The 25,000-nt window shown below is 34.7% G+C and overlaps 1 protein-coding gene across 2 annotated transcripts in view; it reads left to right on the forward strand.

Annotated features, from left to right (window-relative positions):
* LOC144968878 (uncharacterized) overlaps window positions 1-25,000 on the forward strand; it is a 139,823-nt gene that overhangs the window by 114,650 nt on the left and 173 nt on the right. Inside the window, exons 25-31 of one of the 2 annotated variants that reach the window (XM_078907693.1) lie at window positions 2,161-2,300; window positions 2,992-3,090; window positions 10,297-10,366; window positions 18,985-19,164; window positions 20,358-20,489; window positions 21,911-22,004; window positions 24,767-25,000. The exon at window positions 24,767-25,000 is cut by the window's right edge and continues 173 nt beyond it. In XM_078907693.1, the coding sequence (XP_078763819.1) occupies window positions 2,161-2,300; window positions 2,992-3,090; window positions 10,297-10,366; window positions 18,985-19,164; window positions 20,358-20,489; window positions 21,911-22,004; window positions 24,767-24,935 (884 nt within the window). In that variant the 3' untranslated portion in view covers window positions 24,936-25,000. Of the gene's footprint in view, window positions 1-2,160; window positions 2,301-2,991; window positions 3,091-10,296; window positions 10,367-18,984; window positions 19,165-20,357; window positions 20,490-21,910; window positions 22,005-24,766 lie in introns of those variants that run through there. The other variant, XR_013644679.1, reaches the window with a different exon arrangement.

Here is a 25,000-nt window from a genome sequence, read left to right on the forward strand (position 1 = left end):
AGAGAGAGAGAGAGAGAGAGAGAGAGAGAGAGAGAGAGAGAGAGAGAGAGAGAGAGAGAGAGAGAGAGAGAGAGAGAGAGAGAGAGAGAGAGGGTGTTGTGTACAAAAATCAACTTGCACTTTTATATAGAGCGATATCCACTAAAAGTTATCAAAGCACTTTTCACTGGGTCCCTAGCCAACAGCAATACGTGTAAGACGAGACATGACACCTGGGCCCGTTTTCATGTACGAGGACTAGATTTAGTAGTTTACTAGTGTAGTAAATGACTAGCTAGCCTTAAGCCCAAGCGAAGTAAGTATCTAAAAAAATCGGATTTCATGAATGCTTTCTAGTCTCGGACTAGCTGGTCTCTTGCCTATAAGTGGGCGTTGTAAAGAGTCAACTATGCGCTGCTCAGAGCAGGACTCGAACCCAGGACTTTCTGATCCAAAGCCGAGTGTCATACCTCAAAACCACAGAACTGCACAAGAATATGATGAGAGATAATAGGTCCATAATTTTATAGGAGGAGGAGAGAGTGGACTGAGAGTAAAGTTCTTGGATATGTATAGAGGGAACGAAATCGATGTCACTCGGCTCTTTTTAAAATTGTTTTTAGACTTACTAAATTATATAAATCAGACTAGAAACATTCAAGGTTACACATTGATTTGTGGCACATTTTTTCTGGTCAGTGGAATTTGTGAGTATTTTAGACAGCCATTTTTATGATTACTTCTCACAAAATTATAACACTCAACACTATGAACATTCTCATTCGAGGTTTCACATAATTTTGTGTGGGTATATATATATTATATGTGAGATATCCCACTAGCGATGTTGTGAGTATCTTAAATAATCACATAGGATCAATACATTTGCAATCAGTTCCGATTTCAAGGCATTAAAAACATTATGTTCCCCGTTGTATTAATCTGAAAAGGATGTCTTTGAGTATTGTGAATTAAATTTGTTGTGATGATTACATTATAATGAGATTCACACATTGTGTGCACATTTCATGTGTTTATTATTATTGTAATATTATAATATTTATTGTTAAACGTTTAACTAAAACACTCAAAATATCCGCCAGAAAGATATAAATGTACCAAAACACAAAACTGTGTGTAACAACAACAATACAAATTTAAAAAAAAAAAAAAAAAAAAAAAAAAAAATAATAATAATAATAATAATAATAATAATAATAATAACAATAATAATAATAATAATAATAATAATAATAATAATAATAATAATAATAATAATAATAATAATAATAATAATAATTCACCACCACCACCACCACCATCATCATCATCATCATCATCATCATCATCATCATCATCATCATCATCATCATCATCATCATCATCATAATCATCATCATCTTCATCATCATCATCTTCATCATCACCCTCCTCCTCATCCTCATCATCATCATCATCATCATCATCATCATCATCATCATCATCATCATCATCATCATCATCATCATCATCATCGTTATTAATTTTATTATTATTATTATTATTATTATTATTATTATTATTATTATTATTATTATTATTATTATTATTGTTGTTGTTGTTACACACAGTTTTGTGTTTTGGTACATTTATATCTTTCTGGTGGATATTTTGAGTGTTTTAGTTTAACGTTTAGCATCAACACCTACATCCATCATCTCATAGTCAAGGCTTTGGCATCTGTCAATTACAAATGTTATGTTTCAAGTTGACGGATATATATGTCAATGGTGAAATCGCTCTCTGACTCAAAATAAAAAAGAAACTACATGAATAAAAATTTATTTCTAATTTCAACAATTTTGGAGTAGACAAAAAGTTATTGGTGTCAAACCTATTGCAAATTTGATGCCCCCAATTATTTAGCCATACACCTGAAAATTTCGCTACGATTTGCTATAGCCATGCCTGTCCCCAGATTGTCACCAGTAAAAATCTCAACGTGTATGGCCCTTTTTAGTGCATGGTAATCTGGTCCATTCAGGTCATCTCCTCTGATTGTTACTGAAAAAGAAGTTCAGCATCTTAACCTACCCAAAACATAACATGTGTCAGCTGACTAGTCATTTTCAGTCAATTCAGCAGAATCATCAACTGATTTGATAACTCAAATTACTAACTTTTCATAATTTATTTCACCAGACCCAGGAATAATCCGCAACTTGGTTGTTCAACCAGATCCTGTTTATGCCCAAAGAATGGTTCTGGAATTTGATTGTCCTTTACCTTCTCAATGGCATGGAGACATTCGTGGCTTTTCTATTGTTAAAAATGGAGCTGAGGTAAATGCGGTTTGATAAAAATAGTCCCTTGCAATTATTTGATGTAGCTATGCATGTTTTTATGATGATGATGACACCTTTTCTCCCTCAAGCAGATATTTCAATAGATATTTAGATAGATAATTATTATGTCTCGGACTACATGTTGAGTGTTGCTGTCGGCTAGGGACCTCTTGTAAGGCGCTTTGAGCACTTTAAGTGGATATTGCACTATATAAACACTCAATTATTTTTTGAAAAAGTATTCTCACCTTTGCCTATAATATTGTTTCCAAAGTAGGTTTATTTCACTGCATAATAATCATAAGAAGAAGAAGAAGAAGGAGGAGGAGGAGGAGGAGGAGGAGGAGGAGGTGGAGGAGGAGGAGGAGGAGGAGGAGAAGAAGAAGAAGAAGAAGAAGAAGAAGAAGAAGAAAGAAGAAGAAGAAGAAGAAGAAGAAGAAGAAGAAGAAGAAGAAGAAGAAGAAGAAGAAGAAGAAGAAGAAAAGAAGAAGAAGAAGAAGAAGAGGAGGAGGTGAAGGAGGAGGAGGAGGAGGAGGAGAGAGAAAAAGAAAGAGAGAGGGAGAGAGAGAGAGAGAGAGAGAGAGAGAGAGAGAGAGAGAGAGAGAGAGAGAGAGAGAGAGACAGACAGAGAGAGAGAGAGAGAGAGAGAGAGAGAGAGAGAGATTTATAACGTTCTTTTCTCTTACAGTATATAATTGAGGCAGGAGCAAAAGATTGTAACTCGCCCATACGCGTCCATTCTACTGACTTAGGGGAGTTTTTCATCAACAATAGATATACATTTCAGGTGTGTATGTTTTAATGTCTTTTTTGTTGTTGTTGAAAAATTAAAAGCTTTCAAAATAGAAGTTTTTCAGCAATTTTTTTTATTCTGTCCATTAAAACAAGCATGACTGACAAAAATATGTATGTTAAACTTGCTTATGCTCATAAAGTTCTTGAAACTTTTTATCTCTTTGGCTGTTTTGAAATCATATCAACTGATTGACATGAACTGAATTTTATATATTTTACTCTCAAAGTTTTTGTGCGATAACTGAAACGAATTAGATTGGTTCCCTATTCTAAAATAAGATGCCATGCAGATAAGAGCCTATTTCTCTTATTGTGGAGACTGGCATTATACTTTAAAGTTCATACTCATATTATGCATGTGACTATAACTCAAATTGTTCAATATACATCTGCCCGTGATTTCATCGCCCTATTAGATTAATTCCACATACTTTGATATATTGAAATATTTGTATATGCAGGCAATACAGGGATCATAATTCCATTGGCAAGATGCTTTGCACTACAATTATATTGAATATATAGCAAAAGTGCACTTGTTATTCAAATCGTCTATGATTTTTTCACACTATATTTTAAGCATCAATTCAGTCTACATACTTAACAGAATTTCTAACTACTGAACGCTATAGTTTTATTAACTTTCCACCCAAAACTTTCCTGATTGGATGTGACAATAACTTGTCTTTTATCTGTCTTGATTTAATGTGAAGTAGTTAAATTGAAATTGTTATTGTTGTTGACTGAGGAAGGCTTTAAGCCTGAAAATGACGTGTTAAGTATTTTGTTCGTTTAATAGTGAATTTTCATTTTTTATTCAATTCTGTTTGCAGATACAAATTTGATTAATTTGGCAGTAAATGTTGATTATTTAGAATTTTCTGTTAATGTTTGGAATCATTTTTATTGTTCAATGTTGTGAGTATTAATTCCAATTCCATTGTCATCCATCGTCTTTTCCTTAAATCGTTACTGCCATGACTACTACTACTACTACTACTACTACTACTACTACTACTACTACTACTACTACTACTACTACTACTACTACTACGACTACTATAAGTACTACTGTTGCCTCTGCTGCTGCTACTGCCACTAATGATTATACTTATACCTACATCTCTTATATTTTGTATTTATTTCCAATTCCATTGCATATATTTTCCATCAATAATATATACATTATATTTTATTCCACTTTCTATACTGCAGTACACAGTACTTTCCCGCCTCCCGTCTTTTGACCTAATAGCGCACCTTTTACCCGCGAACTGATTTACGCAGACGATGTTGATATCATATTTGATACAGCAGACCTAGCGAAGCAGCACATACCAATAATATTAAATAATCTGCGACAATGGAATCTGAAGGTCAACAAATTCAAAACAGAAATTACAGTAATAAACAAGAAACAAGCGGAATGGAAAAATGTAAGAAAACTCGGAAACTTGATTAATGAGAATGAAGACATCAAACCGAGAAAAATGCCCAAACTGCATTCAGAGAACTACACAACGCGGAACAGGACGAACATTATTAACGAAAATAAAAGAATACGCCTTTACGAAGCGCAAGTGCTGCTGATCCTTATGTACAACTGTTGTACGTGGGGTCTTAAAAAACAGTTTGGACACCCTGGACACCCTTCATCGCAAGTAATTGAGACGAGTTATTGGGGTACATTGGCCAGACAAAATCAATAATGAGGATGTATATGACAGATGCAGAGTACAACCAGTCAGTACGCGTATAAAGAAACAAAGATGGAAACTGTTCGGACACATCCTCCGGCGAGATGAAAATCTTCTAGCACAAACCTCAATGGTAGTGTTGGGTTATTTGATCGCTTTTACCCGATCGACGATCGAGTCAGGGACAGCGAGTCAGCGTCCGATCTCAATGCCGGAAGAGCGAGTCAGTAAAACGATCGAGTCACTAAAACGATCAGGCGGGTTGTGAGCTTGAGACGATCTTGACACGTGAGACGAGCTTGAGACGATCAGAATCCGAGCGAGCGGAGGGGTAACGAGTGTTTCGAATCATTTCAAATTCAAACGATCACAGTTTGCTATCCGATACCAATCGCCAACGTTTGCACACGATAGTCTGTGGTTCTTCCACAGCCCTCACTCCTTGTCAGATGTTAGTGTGTCTGGGTGGCAGGGAAATTCGTATAGGTGTATCACGCGTGTGTGACAAGTCTTCATTAAACCTACTCAAGTTTGACTATCACACACACACACACACACACACACACACACACACACACACACACACACACACACTAAGGCTATTTCTATGACACACACGCATCCATCTATCAATGAACACTCCTACAGTAGTGCGGCTATGTGGTCTAGTCATGACGTACCTATAGTACTCTTGTCGGATAATGGTCTAGTGGTATGACACCCGCGTTCGGATCGGAAAGTCCTGGGTTCGAGCCTCGCGCTCGGTGCATAGTTGAGTCTTTGGACAAGGCTCTTTACTCACATTCTCTCACCGTACTCAGGTGTAAAATGAGTACCTGGCCGTTAACAGCGTTGTCTTTGTCTGAAAAATTGTAATATCGCCCAACAGGCGGCATGTCCCGTCCTACATATTAAATGTTGCTGTTGACCAGGGACCCCTTTACAAAGCGCTTTGATCACATTTAGTGGATATTGTAAAGCTCAATTTTTTAAAGTAAAACATTAGCTTTGAATATGGAATGTTTCAATTTTAGATGCCTGTGTATTCTTTGTTAGTTCCCATCATCATCATCATCATCATCATCATCATCATCATCATCATCATCATCATCATCATCATCATCATCATCATCATCATCAGGGGCAGCGGTACGGTCTTTGGTTGGCACCCGAAAGGTACCGAGTTCGATCACCCGCCGCTGAGTGGTCTTGAGCAAGTCACCTTGCCCTAACTAAATTTGCGGCGCTGCACTGCGGCTGTCGCTTGGGTTATTCCAGTCTTCCCTTAGAATAGACCCGAAAGACGAATCTCCCCTATGGGATGAATAAAGGGAATTAGATATGTTTAATTTATTTATCATCACCATCATATCAGCGGATCATCATCATCACCACCACCACCACCACCACCACCCTAATAATAATGAATAAAATAAATATCAACACATTTCAATGTAATAATCAATCTAAAATCAATCAGTGCTCCTAAAAGACCCCTTTGATTTCTTTGTCTAATTCGTTCCATACTTTTGGAGTCCCGACAAAGAAAGATTTTCAGCTAACAATAGTTTATATATGGGAACATTAATCAGTCGTTTATATTGGAATCGGAGTTGTCTAGCAGGTGTATTAGTTCAAAGCGCATTTCCAAGGATTTACCATGCTCAATGAATTTCACAATATTTAATTTAATTTATTCCTCCGGCACGCCATATCGACCATACATCCATTTCGTACAGTAGGTACCGATCGCTGTTTGGAGTCTTTTTGTATTAAAGCTCTTTACAATACCCGCCATTGCTTATAAGATAAGAATACATTCACACCTGAGTCAAGTGCCTTACACACGGACTTAACGTCTGGATCACAATTTTCAACAATCACTGTCACTCATTCGGCCATTGACAAGGCTTGATTTTGTGACAAGAGACACCGTGCCACTGAGCGACCGAACAAATAATCACCATCTGCGCCATCGTCATCATCATCATCATCATCATCATCATCATTATCATCATCATCATCACAGCCGTAACAGCCAGCAATACACAATCATCATCTTCGGGTCCGGGCAATCCGTGTGTGTCTGGGTGTGGAACCTGCTAAATATTATTATTATCTACCTACCTAATAAAAACACACCATTCTTGTTCATTTATTTTTCAAATAATGAAATGAAAGGCACGACCTTTTCCCGCACACACAAGAGGCAATGACGACCAGTGACAAATTATGGGAGGTGGGGGCGGCCGACAACTTTTGGCGCGACATAAATATGAAATGTTAAGGTAACAGCGGGATGATGGTGGGGGGGGGGGGGGGGGGGGGGTCTCAACCCTTCACCATCAACAACTGTTTGATGGCGTGTGTGTGTGTGTGTGTGTGCGTGTGTGTGTGTGTGTGTGTGTGATGCGACGAACGATCATAATCAAGGCTGCCAGACAGCCAGATTTCTTCTTGCCCAAGTAGTCAAATAGACCCCAAATAGCCAAACACCACAAGCATTCTGACTCCCTTGAAAAACTCATTGGTTTTGATTAACAAAACAATCGACTACAGTTGGATAAACTTATCTTTTCATTTTTTTTAAAATAAAAGATTTTTTTTTAAAATGAATAATAATAGAAAAGCGTTTCTTAGTAACCAATTTTGAACTTGGCCATCTGGCAGCTCCCATCATAACCAGCTGCAGTCAAGCCAGCCACAGACATATGAGAGGGAGGGGTATGTGAAGTTTCCTGTGGCAAACGAGATGCTCGTATTTTTTTTTTCAAACGAATCACTGCTCGATGACGTCACTGACTCGAAACCCGCCCGAAACCGACTCGATTTTAGAGGACTCGATCGAAAACTCGCTCGATTTGATCGTTTCAAACTCGACCCAGCACTACTCAATGGTAGTGCCCAAATCGTAGTGCTGCACGGGTTTTGGTTCTCGAGAACAGGAACACCAGGAACACAGATTAACCAGGAACAGTTACCAGGAACATTCATCCGGTCATGTTCCTATTCCTGTGTCAGGTGTCAATAAAAAGATGTGATTTAGTGAGCAGAAGGGGGAAGAAGGGTTCAGTCTACGGGCGAAGAATGAGATGAGGAGGTGGGGATGGGCAGACGTTGTTATTGTTATGATGTGTTCGTGTATGTATGCGTATGTGTGTGTGTGAGTGTGTGTCTGTGTGTGTGTGTGTAAGAGAGAGAGAGAGAGAGAGAGAGAGAGAGAGAGAGAAAGAGAGAGAGAGAGAGAGAGAGAGAGAGAGAGAGAGAGAGAGAGAGAGAGAGAGAGAGAGAGAGAGAGAGAGAGAGAGAGAGAGAGAGCAAACCTGCCTACGCCCTCCCACCTTCCTCTCAGTCTGAATCTCTCGTTTGTGGTTGGAACCACCTACAAACACGAGTACGCACGCCGTATTACTGAGGACATGACTGACACAAAATTCTTCGACCGGAACAATTACAAATCGCTCCAATTTGGACCAGGAACATGTTTCGGAACAGGAACACCCCCATCAGGAACACGATCGGAACAGGAACTTGAAAATGTTCCGAATGCCCGGCACTACTCAATGGATGATTACTTCAAACAAGGAGCCAAATACAGAGGGCGTACACCAACTTCACTTTCAACAACATTGAATCAAGATCTCAAAAAACATCAAACACATTTAGAAACAACAACCGAAGAACTGATTTCAACAACACAAGGAAACATCCAACTGCCTCAGCACCTACACACACATGATGACATTCTGAAGCTAAGAAAACTTGCACTAGACAGAGATTTATGGAGGCAGATTACTAACTGGATAATAGAAACGGACTGACAAACTCGAAGTGACGCACACATTCACGGCAAGCGTCCATAGAGACTGCGCAGCCATATTTATTATTAATTATTATTATGTATAAATATCCATTGTTCTATTTTAATTCATGCTTTCTAACAAAGTGTCACATAATTAGGTTATATTATCATATTGTAGTAATCGAGTACATGGGATTGATTAAACAGAACAGACGTGTTTGTTGACTGTCTTTTATTTAATAACATATAAGCCCACAATATGACATGGTGTCCGAAGTGAACGTTATTCCCAATGGATTACCACAAAGTCGAGGAATATTTATATAGTGGAGTAGAGTATACTAGATAAACATCTATTTTAATTGTCTGAACGGACAGTTTTCATTATTTGTCATACTCGTCCCAGCTGCATACGAAGTTAAATATGTCACTCAACGTTAAAGGATGCCTAAGTTTAACCCGCCAGATGGCAGGATTGGAAAGACGTTTCTCAAGATTTCGACTAGCAACGAAATTAAATAAAAAGGATGGGATAGTATAAGTCTCTACCTTGATCTGCGCAATGGGGAAAGAGGCAGAAACGATTTTCAAGGCATTTACGTTTGAAAACGAAGAGGAGAAGAATGACTACGATGCCGTTCTTGCAAAATTTGACGAATATTTCATCTCAAAGATAAATGCTATTTTTGGAAGAGCTAAATTCCACAAGAGAAATTATCAGCACAACTAATCTATTGAAAAATTTGCTAGGTCGTTGTATGACTTATCCGAACGCTGTAACTTCGCACGAAGATGTAAAATACAAAGGATATAGGAGCGACATGTATCGGTACCGAAATACAAGAGTAGACAGACAACTTCGTAGTGTCAGTTCGCGACAAAGCGATTATCGATTAACGGCAAGCCAATCAACTTCAAAATTGACACGGGGGCAGACGAATCAATTTTGCCAAGACACAGTTTCAAGACCTTAAACTTGAAAAAGAAACTTCACGTGACTGATAATATATTTCCGCAGGTAGATTAAAACCAATCGGATTTTTCGTGCAGCGTGTCACTCTTGAGTCGCGAGGTTTCAGAAGGACTTAAGTTGGTAACCCCAATAAACGAAATCCAAATTCCTAGAACCGTCTTCGCCGCCACAGGCATATTGAAAACACAATCCGTAAAAATTGAGTTAAATGATAATGCAGTGCCGTATGTAGCAACTGTATCAAGGCATATACCAATTCCATTATTGGAAAAGGGGAAAAAGGAATTAGAGAGAATGAGAAGCATGGGGAAAATTGAAGAAATATCAGAACCAACGGAATAGTGTGCACTCATTGTTGTTGTTCCTAAACCTGGAAGTTATCAAATTAGACTGCGTTGATTTGACTAAGTTAAATAAAGCAGTCAAAAGAGAAAGATTTACACAACCTACTGTAGATGACATAGCTCACAAGTTATCAGGAGCAAAGTATTTTAGTCGAATCGATTGCGCATCTGGATTTTGGCAAATATCCTTCGAGGAAAAGAGCTCATAACTGACAACTTTTATTACAACTTATCGCAGATATTACTTCAAAGTCTTACCATTTGGTATTACCAGCGCAAGTGAGATTTTTCATAGAAAAATGAAAGAGCTTATAAAAGACTGAGAAGGCTCAGATTGTTTTATTGATGACGTCATTATATGTTGTATTTATCATTAATCTAGGTTCGTGCCAAGAATCAGGATTATGAAAGCTTTGTGCCAGTTTCAAGTAGCTTTCAACCTCGTCCCAAAAGTAAGATTTTATATTACTAATCTCAATCTCAATCACGCCTTGATTAGTTAGAAACTTCAATATAATAAGTTCTTGTATTAAACATAAGGGAACACTGTCTGGGAAAGTTAGATGAAGCAGGTATTGTATATATCGTTATATCTTTATGATTCAGAAAAGCAGAAGAATTCTGAGGATCGGAAAAAAAATACCCATAAAATTACTCTTCATAATTGAAGGTGATTCCTATTGGTACAGCACCGACTGCCTGACTGATTCATATAAACTAGTAAAAAATGAGTGTTTCCAACAGGCGTCCTTATGTTTTCTCAGATCAGTTAGGATTAGAATACTACTCAAAGAAGCAACAGTGTAGGAAACTGACAAGTGCGAGATGAGATGTCAATTATAAGTTTCAAGTTCAAGTTCAACGTCTTTATCTACAAAAGGCGGATTGCCCAGCACTGCAGATTTTATACAATTATGTGGTGACTTTACCCATTATTGTGTTTTTGAGTTGAAAGATAAATGTTTAATAGTTGACCAAATTTGTTGTTATTGGTAATATCTAGGATTGCTGGTGGGGAAGTGTTCCATTCCTTGATGGAAGAAACTGTTTTTATATGTGTTGGTTCTGTGTGTTGTATTTGTGAACCTACTGCTATGATAATTTCTTGTGAATGTACAGTGTTTAGCAATGACTATGAAAATTTTTGTTTTCTGTTTTTGTAGGAAATACTACCCTTAAATCAAAGCCCTATCTCCACTGAGTAAAAATCTTTTTGAATTTTGAATATCCATTAATATATAACAAAGTTATGCAGTTTCAAATGTGTCATTTATTTGGATGACTCACAAAGAGAAAAAAAATACGGACAATATGGGACGCTTTTTCTGCATTTTATTCTAGTTTGTGGCTGTATCTCGTTTAATACTGTGGTGTGATTGGGTGTGTACGAGGGCAGGGAGGGGAAGTCAGGAGGGAAGGAGGAGAAGGGAAGAGGAGCTGTTCCGTTGGGTTGGATAGTTCAGATCAGGGAGAGGGGGAGGTTGGGGATCATTTGGAGATATTGAGGTATGGAGGAAATTTGGGAGTGGGGGATTTGCGGGGTTGGGGGTGGGGGACGGGGTGAGATGGGAAGGGGGCGGGGGGGGGGGGGGAAGGGGGTATTTTGTGTAATTAATTTGATTTTATTTGAATGTCGGCACATTGTCATCAGTTCTGATATTTTGTTTAGGATGTTATGACTGTCCAAAACTATTTCCATGTTTTTCAGTGAGGCACAGATGCAGTTTATGCCTCCGTCATAAAACAAAAACAATGAAATAATGGGGCTCAACTTTTTAAAAAATAAAATGAGCTATTTATAAAATAATTCATATATATATATATATATATATATAAACATTTGAAAGATAAATAAGATAGTTTGACTTCTACAACGTTGTTGTCGAGCGTTGCTCTCATCAGGAAGTTGAGCACTATTATTTCATGGTTTTTGTTTTTATAATATATATATAAAGTCAAACCTGTCAATAATGACTGCCCAAGATCAGCGGCCAAAGTGGTTGTTATAGACAGGTGGCCGCTATATACAGGATTAATGAGGGGAGGGAGGGGGGGGGGGCATGTACACTATCTTAGCCTCATCTTATTCAAGGCATTGGAACCTATCAAGAATCACCATTTATTATTGTTGTTGGTACTATTATTATTATTATTATTATTATTATTATTATTATTATTATTATTATTATTATTATTATTATTATTATTATTATTATTATTATATTATTATTATCATTATTATCATCATCATCATCATCATCAGCATCAGCATCATCATCATCAGCATCATCATCATCATCATGATCATCATCATCAATATTATTATTATTATTATTATTATTATTATTATTATTATTATTATTATTATTATTATTACTATTGTTATTATTAATATTATTATTATTATTATTATTATTATTATTATTTATTATTATTATTATTATTATTATTATTATTATTATTATTTATTATTATTTTATTATAATATTATTATTATTATTATTATTATTATTATTATTATTATTATTATTATTATTATTATTATTATTATTATTATTATTATTATTATCATTATTACTCTTGTTATTATTACTCTTGTTATTATTACATTATTATTATTATTATTATTATTATTATATTATTATTATTATTATTATTATTATTATTATTATTATTATATTATTATTATTATTATTATTATTATTATTATTATTATTATTATTACAAAACAATGTAAGAAACATTCCCTTCTGAGCTGCCAAAATCGTATCTCGTGATTTCAGTTGCAGGCTTGTTTGTAGCATGAATTAAACCATTTATGCAAGAGGTCGTTGATAGGTTAAATCCAAATTGCTCTGCATTTCCTCTTCGGCAGGGGATATGATGATTAATAGTCTTCCTTTTAACCCTCTAGTGTTTAGTTATTTTTAGTGGAGTACAAAATGAGTTCCCTGTTTTATGGTCTGGTTATGTCAAGAATGTAGACATCCTTTGATGATATAAACCTGCTTATTGATGTCTGCAGTCGGATTTTGTTTTCAACGGTCACTCATGAATAAACTCCGCCCAGAAACGATTTCATTGGTCCGTTCATCGGCATATTTCAAACTTTTGTTCTCGTGAGTTCTTAAATTTTCAACCTAAGAATGATTGGCTTTTTTTAGAATCTTGACCTTTCAACAATTGGTCGCTCTGGCAGCTCACTTGTCAACAGCTGTGAACTATCCCTCGAGCCACCGTTGAGGTTTTTGATAATATAATTGAGCTTTATACAGTGCACTATTCATTAAATGTGTTCAAAGCGCTTTACAAGGGGTCCCTGGTCAACACCAACATTTAACATGTAGAATGGGCATGACGCCTGTTAGGCGATATTGCAATTTTTTCGGACAAAGACAACGCTGATAACGGCCAGGTACTCATTTTACACCTGAGTACGGTGAGAGAATGTGCGTAAAGAGCCTTTTTCCACGGATATCAACTATGCGCCGAGCGCGAGGCTCGAACCCAGGACCTTCCGATCCGAAAGCGAGTGTCATACCACTAGACCACATAGCCGCACGTTGAAATTTTTGACAATGGTCGTCTCGTGATTGCGCCACAATCACACCTTGATGAATTCATTGGCTGATAGGTAAAAAGGCCAATCTATATTCTAGTTACATTTGAAAAAAATTATATCTCGTCTCGTTAAGATATAAACAATGATATAAATATCAAGAAATTCGGGCAATAAATAATAAAGTTGCTGTAAAAAAAGCTAAAATAAACAAAAGTAACTTTTAAAATAAAATCTACCCGTAAAACAAATGCTTTTCAACCGATTTTTCTGAAATAAAAACCAATGTTAATTTTTCAAGCTGATCTCAAAAAGGTGACTTCAAATTCCTCATACTATGTTTTTTACTTTTAGTTTTTAGCTATTAGGCTGAATCAGAAAGATATCAATTTATTTTTTCATAACAGTAGTGTAATACCTTGTTTTGGACAACCGACTAGAGGTCTTGTGATTAGTCCAAGACTTTGGGACACTTGACTGACTATTCTACAAGAATAGATCGTGGCGCAGATCAAAGAGGGTATTATTTTTTCTTTACCAAACATTTTTCTCTGTGCTAAAAAATACAAAGTGACAAATTCGCATCATAAAAAATAACTTTGAAGTTTCTATCTCTTCATTAGAATAAAATTGATACCACGAATGACAATATCAGCCCACAATTAACGGAGATTTAAATAAATCATAATATTTTATAAATGATTACAATTACGATTGCGTCATCAGAACCATTTTTCACCAAATTCATAATTTTTGTCCAATTTTTACCAAACAAAGTGCAATGTTAATGATTTCCACCCACAAATTAAATACAGTGCAACCCCTGGATAATGATATCGCCCGGGCCCGGAAAATTATGTCGTTATCTAGGGATGTCGTATTCCGGGGTTTGAGACCCGTGAATACATAACAATGCGATGTGCAGACCAATGCCTGAGAGAAGTCCTAATGACGTTAGAATGTGTATTTCTCCTGTTTACAAAGGGTATACCAGTTACGCTTTAACTCTCCAAAGTGTATTTGTCATTGTTTTGATTATATAGAGTGCTTGAACGCTATTTAACAAAATTAACAATAAATCAAGAGAAACAAATGTCAATATGATAATACCGCACAAGAACACATATGCAAACATCTATAGTCAGGTTTTTAATAAATGGCGCGTGTTTTTCTTCTTTTTCTCAGCTGCCCCCCAGTGCATAGCTGCAAAAATTTGTATGAACCTCTGAATCAATTTGTCTTAATAAAAAATATTTTTTCATGAATTTTAAAACAATAGGAAAGGATTTCGTTTATTACAGCTATATTAAAATCGATAACAGGTGAGGATCAGAACTCATAGAAGATTTACATTATCAAAATTATGAATTTTCCACATATCCATTTTGAAGGAATTCGTTAAACTGGAGTGTTCGGTTAATTGAAGCTTAAACGATATAATGCAGTATTTGAATATATGGAGCAGCGGACGGCAATTATTAACTATCAGACATCTACATTTTATAACTATCAATTCACATTACTGGTGAATACAACCGTAGCGCGCTTCCAATTTTGATTGCAAAAGCTTGAGAAATAGCTTGTGTTTTAGCCAAAGAGGATTACATAAATTAATGAAGACTGGTCAAAAGTAAAAATTCATCAATTATGAGACAGTGTCTCCACACATAATATGTGTTCAACAATAACAACAACAACAACAACAACAACTACACCAATAATATCAACATTAACAACAACAACCACCAATCAGTACAATCTGATGACGAGGATGATGAAAAGGAGAAATGAAACGACTACAGAAAGATTTCGAGCATCACTCTACCCAATAAAATGTAATTTTCCTCTAGTTTGCGAAGGTTGAAGCATGCCTTTTCTCAATCTACTCTTTGTTATCAATTATTGCCTCGTCTGTGAGAGTAAATTTTGTGTTCCTACTCTCAATCTTTCCCTCTACTTAGGCCCAATGTCCTAGATTGGATTGTGCTCACAGTGATATGGGGGAAGTCGCGCAACCTCGTGGCAAAACTCCCTGATTAGACAGTCTGCTTTGAAAGCGGTTTCTGGTTCATTTTTTTAAAACTAAGGAGTATAGTTAGCGTTTTGATAAATGGTCAGAATATGTAGTACTGTCTGGTTGAAACCATGAAATCATGTCAGCTTTTATATTTGCCAAAGTTGGAGCCTTGAAGTGACCATGATCGTTGTCCAATACAATACAGCTGGGTGCTTCGATGGAGGGCAGCGAACGATATTTATTCAGTCTTAGAACACCTTTGCATTGACCCCAGAATAATCTTCCAGATGATGCAGAGAAGAAAAAATGGCATGGCATCCTTTTAGATATCCAGTATCATCACCACCTGCAAGAATAACGATGATTCTCTGTCCAGAACCCATGGGCCTTTTTCTGCTCGAATAATCAGACTTCCAATATTTTGTCGGATGTATATTTACGCTCACCCAACTCCATACATCTTTGGATGATATCCATATCAAAGTTATCAATGATCCTTTTCCTGCCACGTCGTTCTACACTGGTGATCTCTCTGTCGTATTTCGATGACGATCTTCTCATGGTTGATTGTGAAATTCCAAAACCATTGCCGTCCTCTTTAATAACTTATTGATAGATACAAGAAGACTTCTTTTCGCAGCTTTACGAGAGTGGAACCGATAGAGATTCCGTACCGTATCGTGTTGTTTAGGAGCCTAATATGTTTTTAAAACCTTTAAAGGCCATGTGAAACGTTCATGCATAGACAAAAATTTGTCAAAGGTATATAAACAGTGTTTGTTAATGTGACAATTTGAGTATACAATCACTATTTCAAATGATTTAAAGCGAGACATTTCATATCAGTCTTTGATAATTGCGACATGATGTAAATAATATGCCATAATAATAAATTCAAAATTTAATACAAACTACATAAATGGTATTTTTATAACACTTAAAGGGAATTGTTATTATTTGGAAATAAGTATGACGTGAACTCGTCGTCAGCACAAGATTTTTTTTTATATACGATGAATGCATTCAAACTTTGTGGTGCGTAACTTTTTTACATATTTAACCGTAAAATCTTTAATTTCATGTCAGCTGTTTTTAAGTAGTTTTTTTAGGTCTTAAAGAAGAAAACTTATTTTTAATATGGCATCAATACGGTCCAAAATCTATATTCAGTTAAGACAAATTGATTCAAAGGTTGACACAAATTTTTACAACTTTTGATAGAGGGACAGCTGAGAAAAACCAGAAAAACACGCGCCATTAATTAAAAATCTGACTAGTTTTGATTTTAATTAAAATCCATGCAATACCGCTGATGAGTTTTGAATACAACATTTTTTTTATTTAAGTGTACCAAAATTTACAAGCCCCCAAAAGAACGTGCGATACTCCCCCCCCCCCCCCAATATTAAAAAATACAACAGCAAAAAAAAAATAAAATAAATAAACTGCAACAAAAACAGGTAATAATCACAATCTTATCAAATCTGGACTGATGTCTAGCAAAACAACTGATTTTTCAAATGAATATAATAAAGTGAAAGAGGCTGTTATTGTTTTACCGTTATTCCAACATATTATAAGTCCATAAATAACCGTAATTACCCCAAATGGATACGGCTTTGCCTGATTCTAGTAAACCTCCACTGACCACAGACGGGTAGCCAATCGGGAATGTTAATGGACCCTTGAGAGTTCCATCGACAGATAAACTTCTTTTGCTGTAGTTCCACATGAACAATCACTGACTCCACGCAGTATAGTAAACATGAGATCTGATGATTGGTTGATAGCAACGCGATCTCATTGGGATGGAGAAAAAAAAAAGTTTTTTTATTGGTTAAGAGTACGAGATGACGATAGTCGATATCAAACATCGGTACCAACTGCCAATTTTCGTTATAATGATGTCGCTAAACAGAGGTTTTACTAAAAATATATGTCGCTATTTTGTTTTTTAAAAATACTAATAACATATAGCAAAAAAATTGGGACCAGAGGTAAATGTTGCTATCCAGGGATAGTCGTTATTCAGGGGTATAATTATCCAGAAATTGCTTTGTAGGATCCAAATCGCAATTTCTACAACCTGTTGCTGTCAGCAAAATTATAAAAATTAAACCTGAAAACAACCAGAGAAACTGTCAACCCTGTCACTTCCTTCACAGCAATTGGATTTTATTTAGTGAGTCCAGTCTTCACTACTCCGCCCATGAATATTTGGCCATTGTCGGTTTTTAATCATAATTAAATCTTTAAGATATTGACTTTGACCAGTGACAGTGAAGTTCAGATAAGTGGTCTTCAGTTCAAGTGGTTGCTATAGACAGATATTTGCCCGTTAAGATCACGACTTTAGATAGTCTTGGTCGCGTCGGGGAGGTTTCCGTTATATAGAAAGGTGTCAACAGAGCTGGTCATTTTGTAGAGGTGGTAGTTAGATAGATGTAGTCACTAAGACAGGTTTGACTGTATATATATATATATATATATATATATATATATATATATATATAAATATATTAAAACAAAAACTATGAATAAAGTGCTCAACTTTGTATCAAAGTGAGCTACTTAAATTAATTAATTATTAATTATATTTAAATGTTTATATAATAGTTATTTATAAATATGTTGTATATATACATTTCAAGTATAAAGATTCTTAACGTCTAAAATTGTTCAAGTGTTGCTAACGCTTGTAAAATCAATTTGTAAAGTTAAATAATCAAATTATACTTGAAAGTTTATAAAATCTCCTTTTATCAAAATGTTGGCACTTCATCTATGTATATAAGAAGAATCAGACATGTCGAAAATTGAAGAAAGCAATTTTGATAAGTTTGATTAAAAATCTATCATTGATTACGAATACTATGCCATTATATTAAACAAGTCGGAATAAAAACTACGATATCAAAAGTTTCCAAACTTGCGCCTTGTTCTAGCAGTGTTGTGCATTTAATCGTTAAAATGAAGAATAGAATTTTCATATTGTTATAAAAAATATTTACTTTATTATCATATATATATGTTATATATATATATATATATATATATATATATATATATATATATAATATATATATATATATATATATATATATATATATTATATATATATATATATATATATATATTTCCTATTGTTCACACCAATGATACTATATAATTTATGGTTGACAGATGTGTGGGTATATATGGGATTCAGACATCTGACAATTCCCGAAGTAGAACGAAGAATATATGAAAATATATGGTATTAGTTTACATTTTTAAGAACTAAATTGAACAAAACGTTACAGAAGTAGGGTTAATACTCATATTAAAGGCATTGCCTTGGAAGTGTGTAAGAAATCATCATTTTTTTGCCTGCTCAACATTGTAATAATAAAGATTGCTGAATAAGGTAATCAATTATTTTAATGAAGATGAACAAAATCGTCCTCACTTTTAGTATTAAGCATATGCCATTTCATTTTCTCGTCTCTCCAAAGCTCCTGTTTTTGATAGAATAGTGTTGTCCCAAGGTCCCACAACAGCAATTACAAATACTTCCATTTCCGTTTCTCTATGTTCCTCTTGTTTACTTGACCCACATCAGGGGCAAATATCCAAAGCAGGGATCATAGTGTGTATCAAGTCGGAGAATATCTCGTGTGCTCCAAATGTTACAAGTAAGTTTGTTTGCACTATATAAGACATTATATTTCTTTTTATGACTGTGTTATTTAGAATAGAAGTATATTTGAGGAGGACAGATAATATTCTTGTATTTTCCATCAACTTGTTGTACTTTGTTCTTGAATTGTCTAGACATGAAAAATGAATATCCATGCAGGGTGGTATACATGAGAACATTTCAAAAGACAAAGCAGATTTTTCACTCCTTTTGTTTTTGTAAACCAATCAAAATGCCATAAATGTCAGTAAGTAATTCAAGCAGCATTCTTATATGTCATGCAAAATAAAAAAGGGAAAAGTGCTGCAGTCTACCACAAACGTTCTGCATCTAAGAGTATCATACCTGTGACATTTATACATCCTTGACATAAACATGCTCTAGTCTAAGCCAAAAACATTTAAATACTAGCATCTACATTTTACAATCGCTACCTTTTCACTGTCTTGTGAATGTGTCTTGCAATCAAATGGTTATTGGTGCTGTAAGAGATTAAGGATAACCTATATCGATTTGTTGTTTTCTTTCAGTCTTTATACGACAAGCGGCATTTAGGTCAATCATCACATTACCCAAAATAACCATTCATATCACAATCCTTATTGAAGCAATTGCAAATTGGTCACAACAGCAGCTGTTATACCGTTCATTCTTAAAACATATAGAAGTATTGCTATAAATATCCAATAGTTCAACAATTAATTTAATATCTTCACCGCAGTTGCACAAATTACCATTGCATATGTGTCCTCAATATCATATTTCAAATGAACCCCAATTGCTGTCTTGTTCACCACAAAAACAATAGTTACCATGAAATTAACATACACGCTATCCAAAAAATTGTAAGGATGCAATGCCAAGTTGATTTTAGATTTAATACTCTTTACAATGTCTCTAAGTTGGGCCACCTTGCACTAAAACAGCTTTAAAATCAATCAGAGCAATCTTCAAGAAGTGATTGAATCAGCATATTCAGACAGGAATGGTCTTGCCCAGATCGCAATGTAAACATATGGTTTTAAAATAGGCTGAGAATGAAAGATATGAACCCTCTCTAAAGAAGCATCTTTCGTAAGCTGTCCACTGCTATATATTTTGATCATATTTATATGTGCCCTCCAACGATTAACAACTGTAAAAAAAATTGCGATTTGATCGTTTTCACTAAAATACAATTTGCCTTAGGTCGCACAAAGCGGGCAGCTGCACCAGAAGTGTCATTTGAGAACTATCAAACTTGGGCCCATGCAAATATGTCTGACTTTACTACTCCATATCGAACAACCCCAGACAACTGGATAGCAATTTTAAAATCAGGTTTGTTGCTATTTTCTTGTCAATAATATATATATTATATATATAATATATATATATTATATATATATATATATATATATATATAATATATATATATATATATATACGAGGGCTGTCAGGGGAAACCGGAACCTCGCATTTTAAAAATCTTTTTCTCTAATTGTAAAGTGTCAAAAATGTCAGTGCATGAATATTTCCTCTGTTTATGTTATTTTACGTATGCGATACTGATATTTATTCAACACCAATTTTTTGTCCTTGTCTTATGGGTATGTGATAAATAAATAAATATAAATATAATATATATATATATATATATATATTATATATATATTTATGAGTGTTGGTGGGTACTTGTAGGTACGAGAGTGCTCGATAATGTTGGTTAGAGCTAATATAAAATATAAATGGAGTCTCTCACTTATTTATGGCCGAAACACACGTTTCTGTGGTCTCCATCCACGTCGTCAGTCGGCATATTATGTCCGTAGAATGATTTTACGACTGAAGACGTGGATGGAGACCACAGAAACGTTTGTTTCGGCCATAAATAAGTGAGTGACTTCATTTATATTATATATAGTAAAGGACAAAATATATCTTTTTGTTTACATTATCTTTAATTGACATTTTGATTAGCTTTGTTTTTTGACTAAGTTTTCTTTTTGTATGCTTGAAATTATCATTCTTTACTGTTTCAGATTTTAGAAAAAATAGGGTAAGCAACGGTTCTAGACAATTAAAAAAATCCTTATCTATTTTAAATTGAAAGCCAACCCTTACTACGTCAATATGAAGATCAATTTAAATATTCTCAATTCTTTAAATCCCATAATATGATGTGAAAAAAATTACATTGTAGACATTCGCATTTATAGTATTGCAAATCAGCATTAAAGCACATAAAATCACACCTGAAATGAAGAACATATGTTATGTATTTTTAAAAATAACTAACAAATTTTTAAAATTCAAAATTTGTGTTGAAAGGATTTCCTGTTTCATATGTAATTTTTGAACAAGGTACTTTCATTCCCTTTCATAGTTTGATGAGATTGCTATGGATGAGGGATTGGATACCCTGAGGATACACATTTTGAATCCTGCGCTGTATCTGTTTTCTTTTTCTGTTCCCTAAACAAGGACCTTAATCTTATTGGTCGTCTTAGGGTGCTGCTTTCGTGTCTGGACTATTTAGATGTATCTTTGAGATACATGCTAATGAAAAGATGTTTTCTTTTGATTGAATCAGGGGAATCGTATCTATTTGTTAACATTTGGTTAATTTAATTTATTTATTTATTGTTATGAATTGAGAATTACAACGCTGTAGTCGATTTTATTTGTACAAAATTAATCTGCTTCAAAGCCCTAGCAATTGAAAAGTTGAATTGATCATTCATTTTTACTAATTTTCACAGAAAACTCATCATCCTATACCATAGGCAAAGACAACTGTACGGATGATTTATACAAGTTCTGCAATGGACCCCTGCCCGTTGAAAGAGACATAATGTATGTTTATATGTAGATTATTTTTCAATCAAATGTTTTCATGTTTTCATGCTTTATCACATCAAACAGTTGTTGTTGTTGATGATGATGATGATGATGATGATGATGATGATGATGATGATGATGATGATGATGATGATGATGATGATAGTTGGGTTAAGATAAAATATATTTACTTCTCAACATCAGTTCAACCTAAGCTCACTTAGCGATTAACATCCTGGTGAAAGCCACATATTCACTACTATAGTCAGATTTTTTATTAATGGCGCTTTCTTTTCTAGTTTTTTTTTTCTCAGCTGATTGTAAAAGGTTGTAAAAATTTGTGTCAACCTCCGAAGCAGTTTGTCTTAACGTTATTTAAATTTTGGACCGTATTGATGCCATATAAAAAAAGTTCTCTTCTTTATGACCTATGAAAACTACTTTTAAAAAGCTCTCATAAAATTAGAGACTTTACAATGTCAAATATAGAAACAAGTTTCGCTCCACAAAGTTCTCTGCTCTTTTCATTTCTTTTTATTATTTACCGAAATGCCTGCTCCACTCACTTTTCTGAATTAATATTTACGAAATCTTACCCACTCAATGTCTCAATCATCTCTATGATATATATGTTTGTGTTGAATAAGAGCTCATTATAACTTTAAAAAACCATTGATTGATAGAAGTAAATAAACAAACAGCTGCAGAACTTAAGATAGACGAATTTAATGTTGAATTAATTTATCATTTTGAAATTTATGACATAATATTACAAAAAATAACTAGCAACAAGATGTGAATCAGACAAAAATAGGAATGAGTGAGAAAACTTTTCATGGCAAAATGTTACAAGAAAAGGGTGCTGAGGGGAGAGATGGTGCCATGAATGATATAACAAGCAACTCATGAATGATAGAACTGAAATTTCACATGCATCAGTTATAATGAGATTGGAGTCCTAAAAATGAATAGTAGATATACAATGAGTATCAATTCATATTGTTTTTCAACATCATGAGTTATCTTCAAAATTTCAATTGATGCGCGTTTCAACAAGCATCAATTGACATTTTGAAGATAACGAGTGTTATGAAAACAATATGAATAGAAAAGAATTATATATCTTTTCTGTATAACTTTTATTTCGATTTGTTGCTCAACTGAATTCAATTTTTTTCAGTCTTGGGTTTTCATTTTGGTGTCATCATTGAGTTGGTAAACCGCTTCACTTCAAATCAAATATTGGAAGACTCCGCTTTGTTTTGGAAAATTGACATGGTCACTGACACTGATAGTTAACTGAAGATATAGTTCTCAGAGGTTGCGGTTCATATTCTTCACCATTCACTTCTCTGACAGTTAGAATAAAACGGGTCAAATACATGTTAAGTTTCTAGGGTGGAATGATATCAACTTTCCCTGCCTCATCTTTATGGACCAAAAACTGTCGGAAGAGTTTTAGGTTCCTGTTTGTCTTTTTGTGTGTTTTTATTTCGTTGTTCTTGCACAGAATTGTCTACAGCATTGTTTTTGAACGATAACAATTGATTTTCCATGGTGATGTAGATGATAAGTTGAGGATTGTAATTAAAATTAGTATTATAATTATAAGTGTGTCTCTCAATGGAGATTGGGTTGTTCTGGTTTTGTCCTAGCAGCGGAGATATAGATCTCCACTAGCAGACGGCACATGACAAACTTAGAACACAATATAGTTTCCTGTGGTGTATTTTATCCAATGAGAATTTGTCATTAATTGTAAAGGGTAGCACTTCGCGTATTAATCCTGATTCCTTACTTTTATCCAATCAGAGCCAGCCAAAAAGGGAAATGCATCTTTTGCTTATGTTATTAAAAAAAACACAAAAAAAACAAAACAAAACTTGAGCTTTTATATAGCGCAATATCCACTAAACGTGCTCAAAGCGCTTTACAAGGGGCCAACAGCAACACATAACATGTAGGACGAGACATGACGCCTGTCAGGCGATATTACAATTTTTTGGGACAGAGACAACACTGTTAACGGCCAGGTACTCATTATACACCTGAGTACGGTTAGAGAATGTGAGTAAAGAGCCTTCTCCAAGGACTCAACTATGCGCCGAGCGAGGCTCGAACCCAGGACCCTCCGATCCGAAAGCGAGTGTCATACTAATAATAATACCACATAGCCGCACTATTCGACGTGTAAAAAATATTTTTATCCTACAGACTGTTTTTTAAATTATATAAACAATTTATAAATTTGTTTTGATATCTAATATTCTCATTCAAGTCAAAGTAAGGTTTATGAGTTGTATAGGAAAGTTTTTTTTTTATCTCAAATGATATGCTACATACCATGGTGATAAAAGTTATTGTTAGGAGAACGCAATGTTGAAATTTGATCAAAGGCCTAGAATTGAGGACTAAAATCACTTGTACCGAGTGACTATACAAAAATAACTGTTTAATAAATGAGCACTGTTTGCAATGGTCCGCTACCATGACAAGTGAATTACAATAACCTCACTAGGTTTTCATCCAAGCGTGTCAGAGGATGTATGGAACTGTGTATGTGAATGATATTTAACCTAATTAAGAAAGAAACAAAACAACCAGCAATCTTTTAAAAACAATCATCGGTGAAAGTATCATTTATAAATTATTATCATGATATAATGTAATTAATCATGATCTGATTCTCAGTCTGAATAAAAAGAGGAAAATTCTAAGTTGAATGAAATTCTGATGTTTATTTTCTTTTTCTCCCCACACCCTTATATCATTAACAGAGTGTCAGCCATTGCGTGCACAGTTGCAGGATGCCAAGAGACATCTCCGCTACTAATTAGAAGTAATTTAGATTTTTCAAACATTACAACAACAACACCAACAACTACAACAACAACAACTACAACAACAATAATAACGTTGGAATCAGCGACATTAAACCACTTGTAACAACAAGAACACCAACACTAACAACAGCAGAAATAAGAACCACCAATACGACAACCTCTTGCACA

The sequence above is a fragment of the Berghia stephanieae genome, chromosome 3 (genome assembly GCF_034508935.2).
Source record: "Berghia stephanieae isolate SIO BIC M18660-M18661 chromosome 3, UCSD_Bste_1.3, whole genome shotgun sequence".
NCBI lineage: Eukaryota > Metazoa > Mollusca > Gastropoda > Nudibranchia > Aeolidiidae > Berghia > Berghia stephanieae.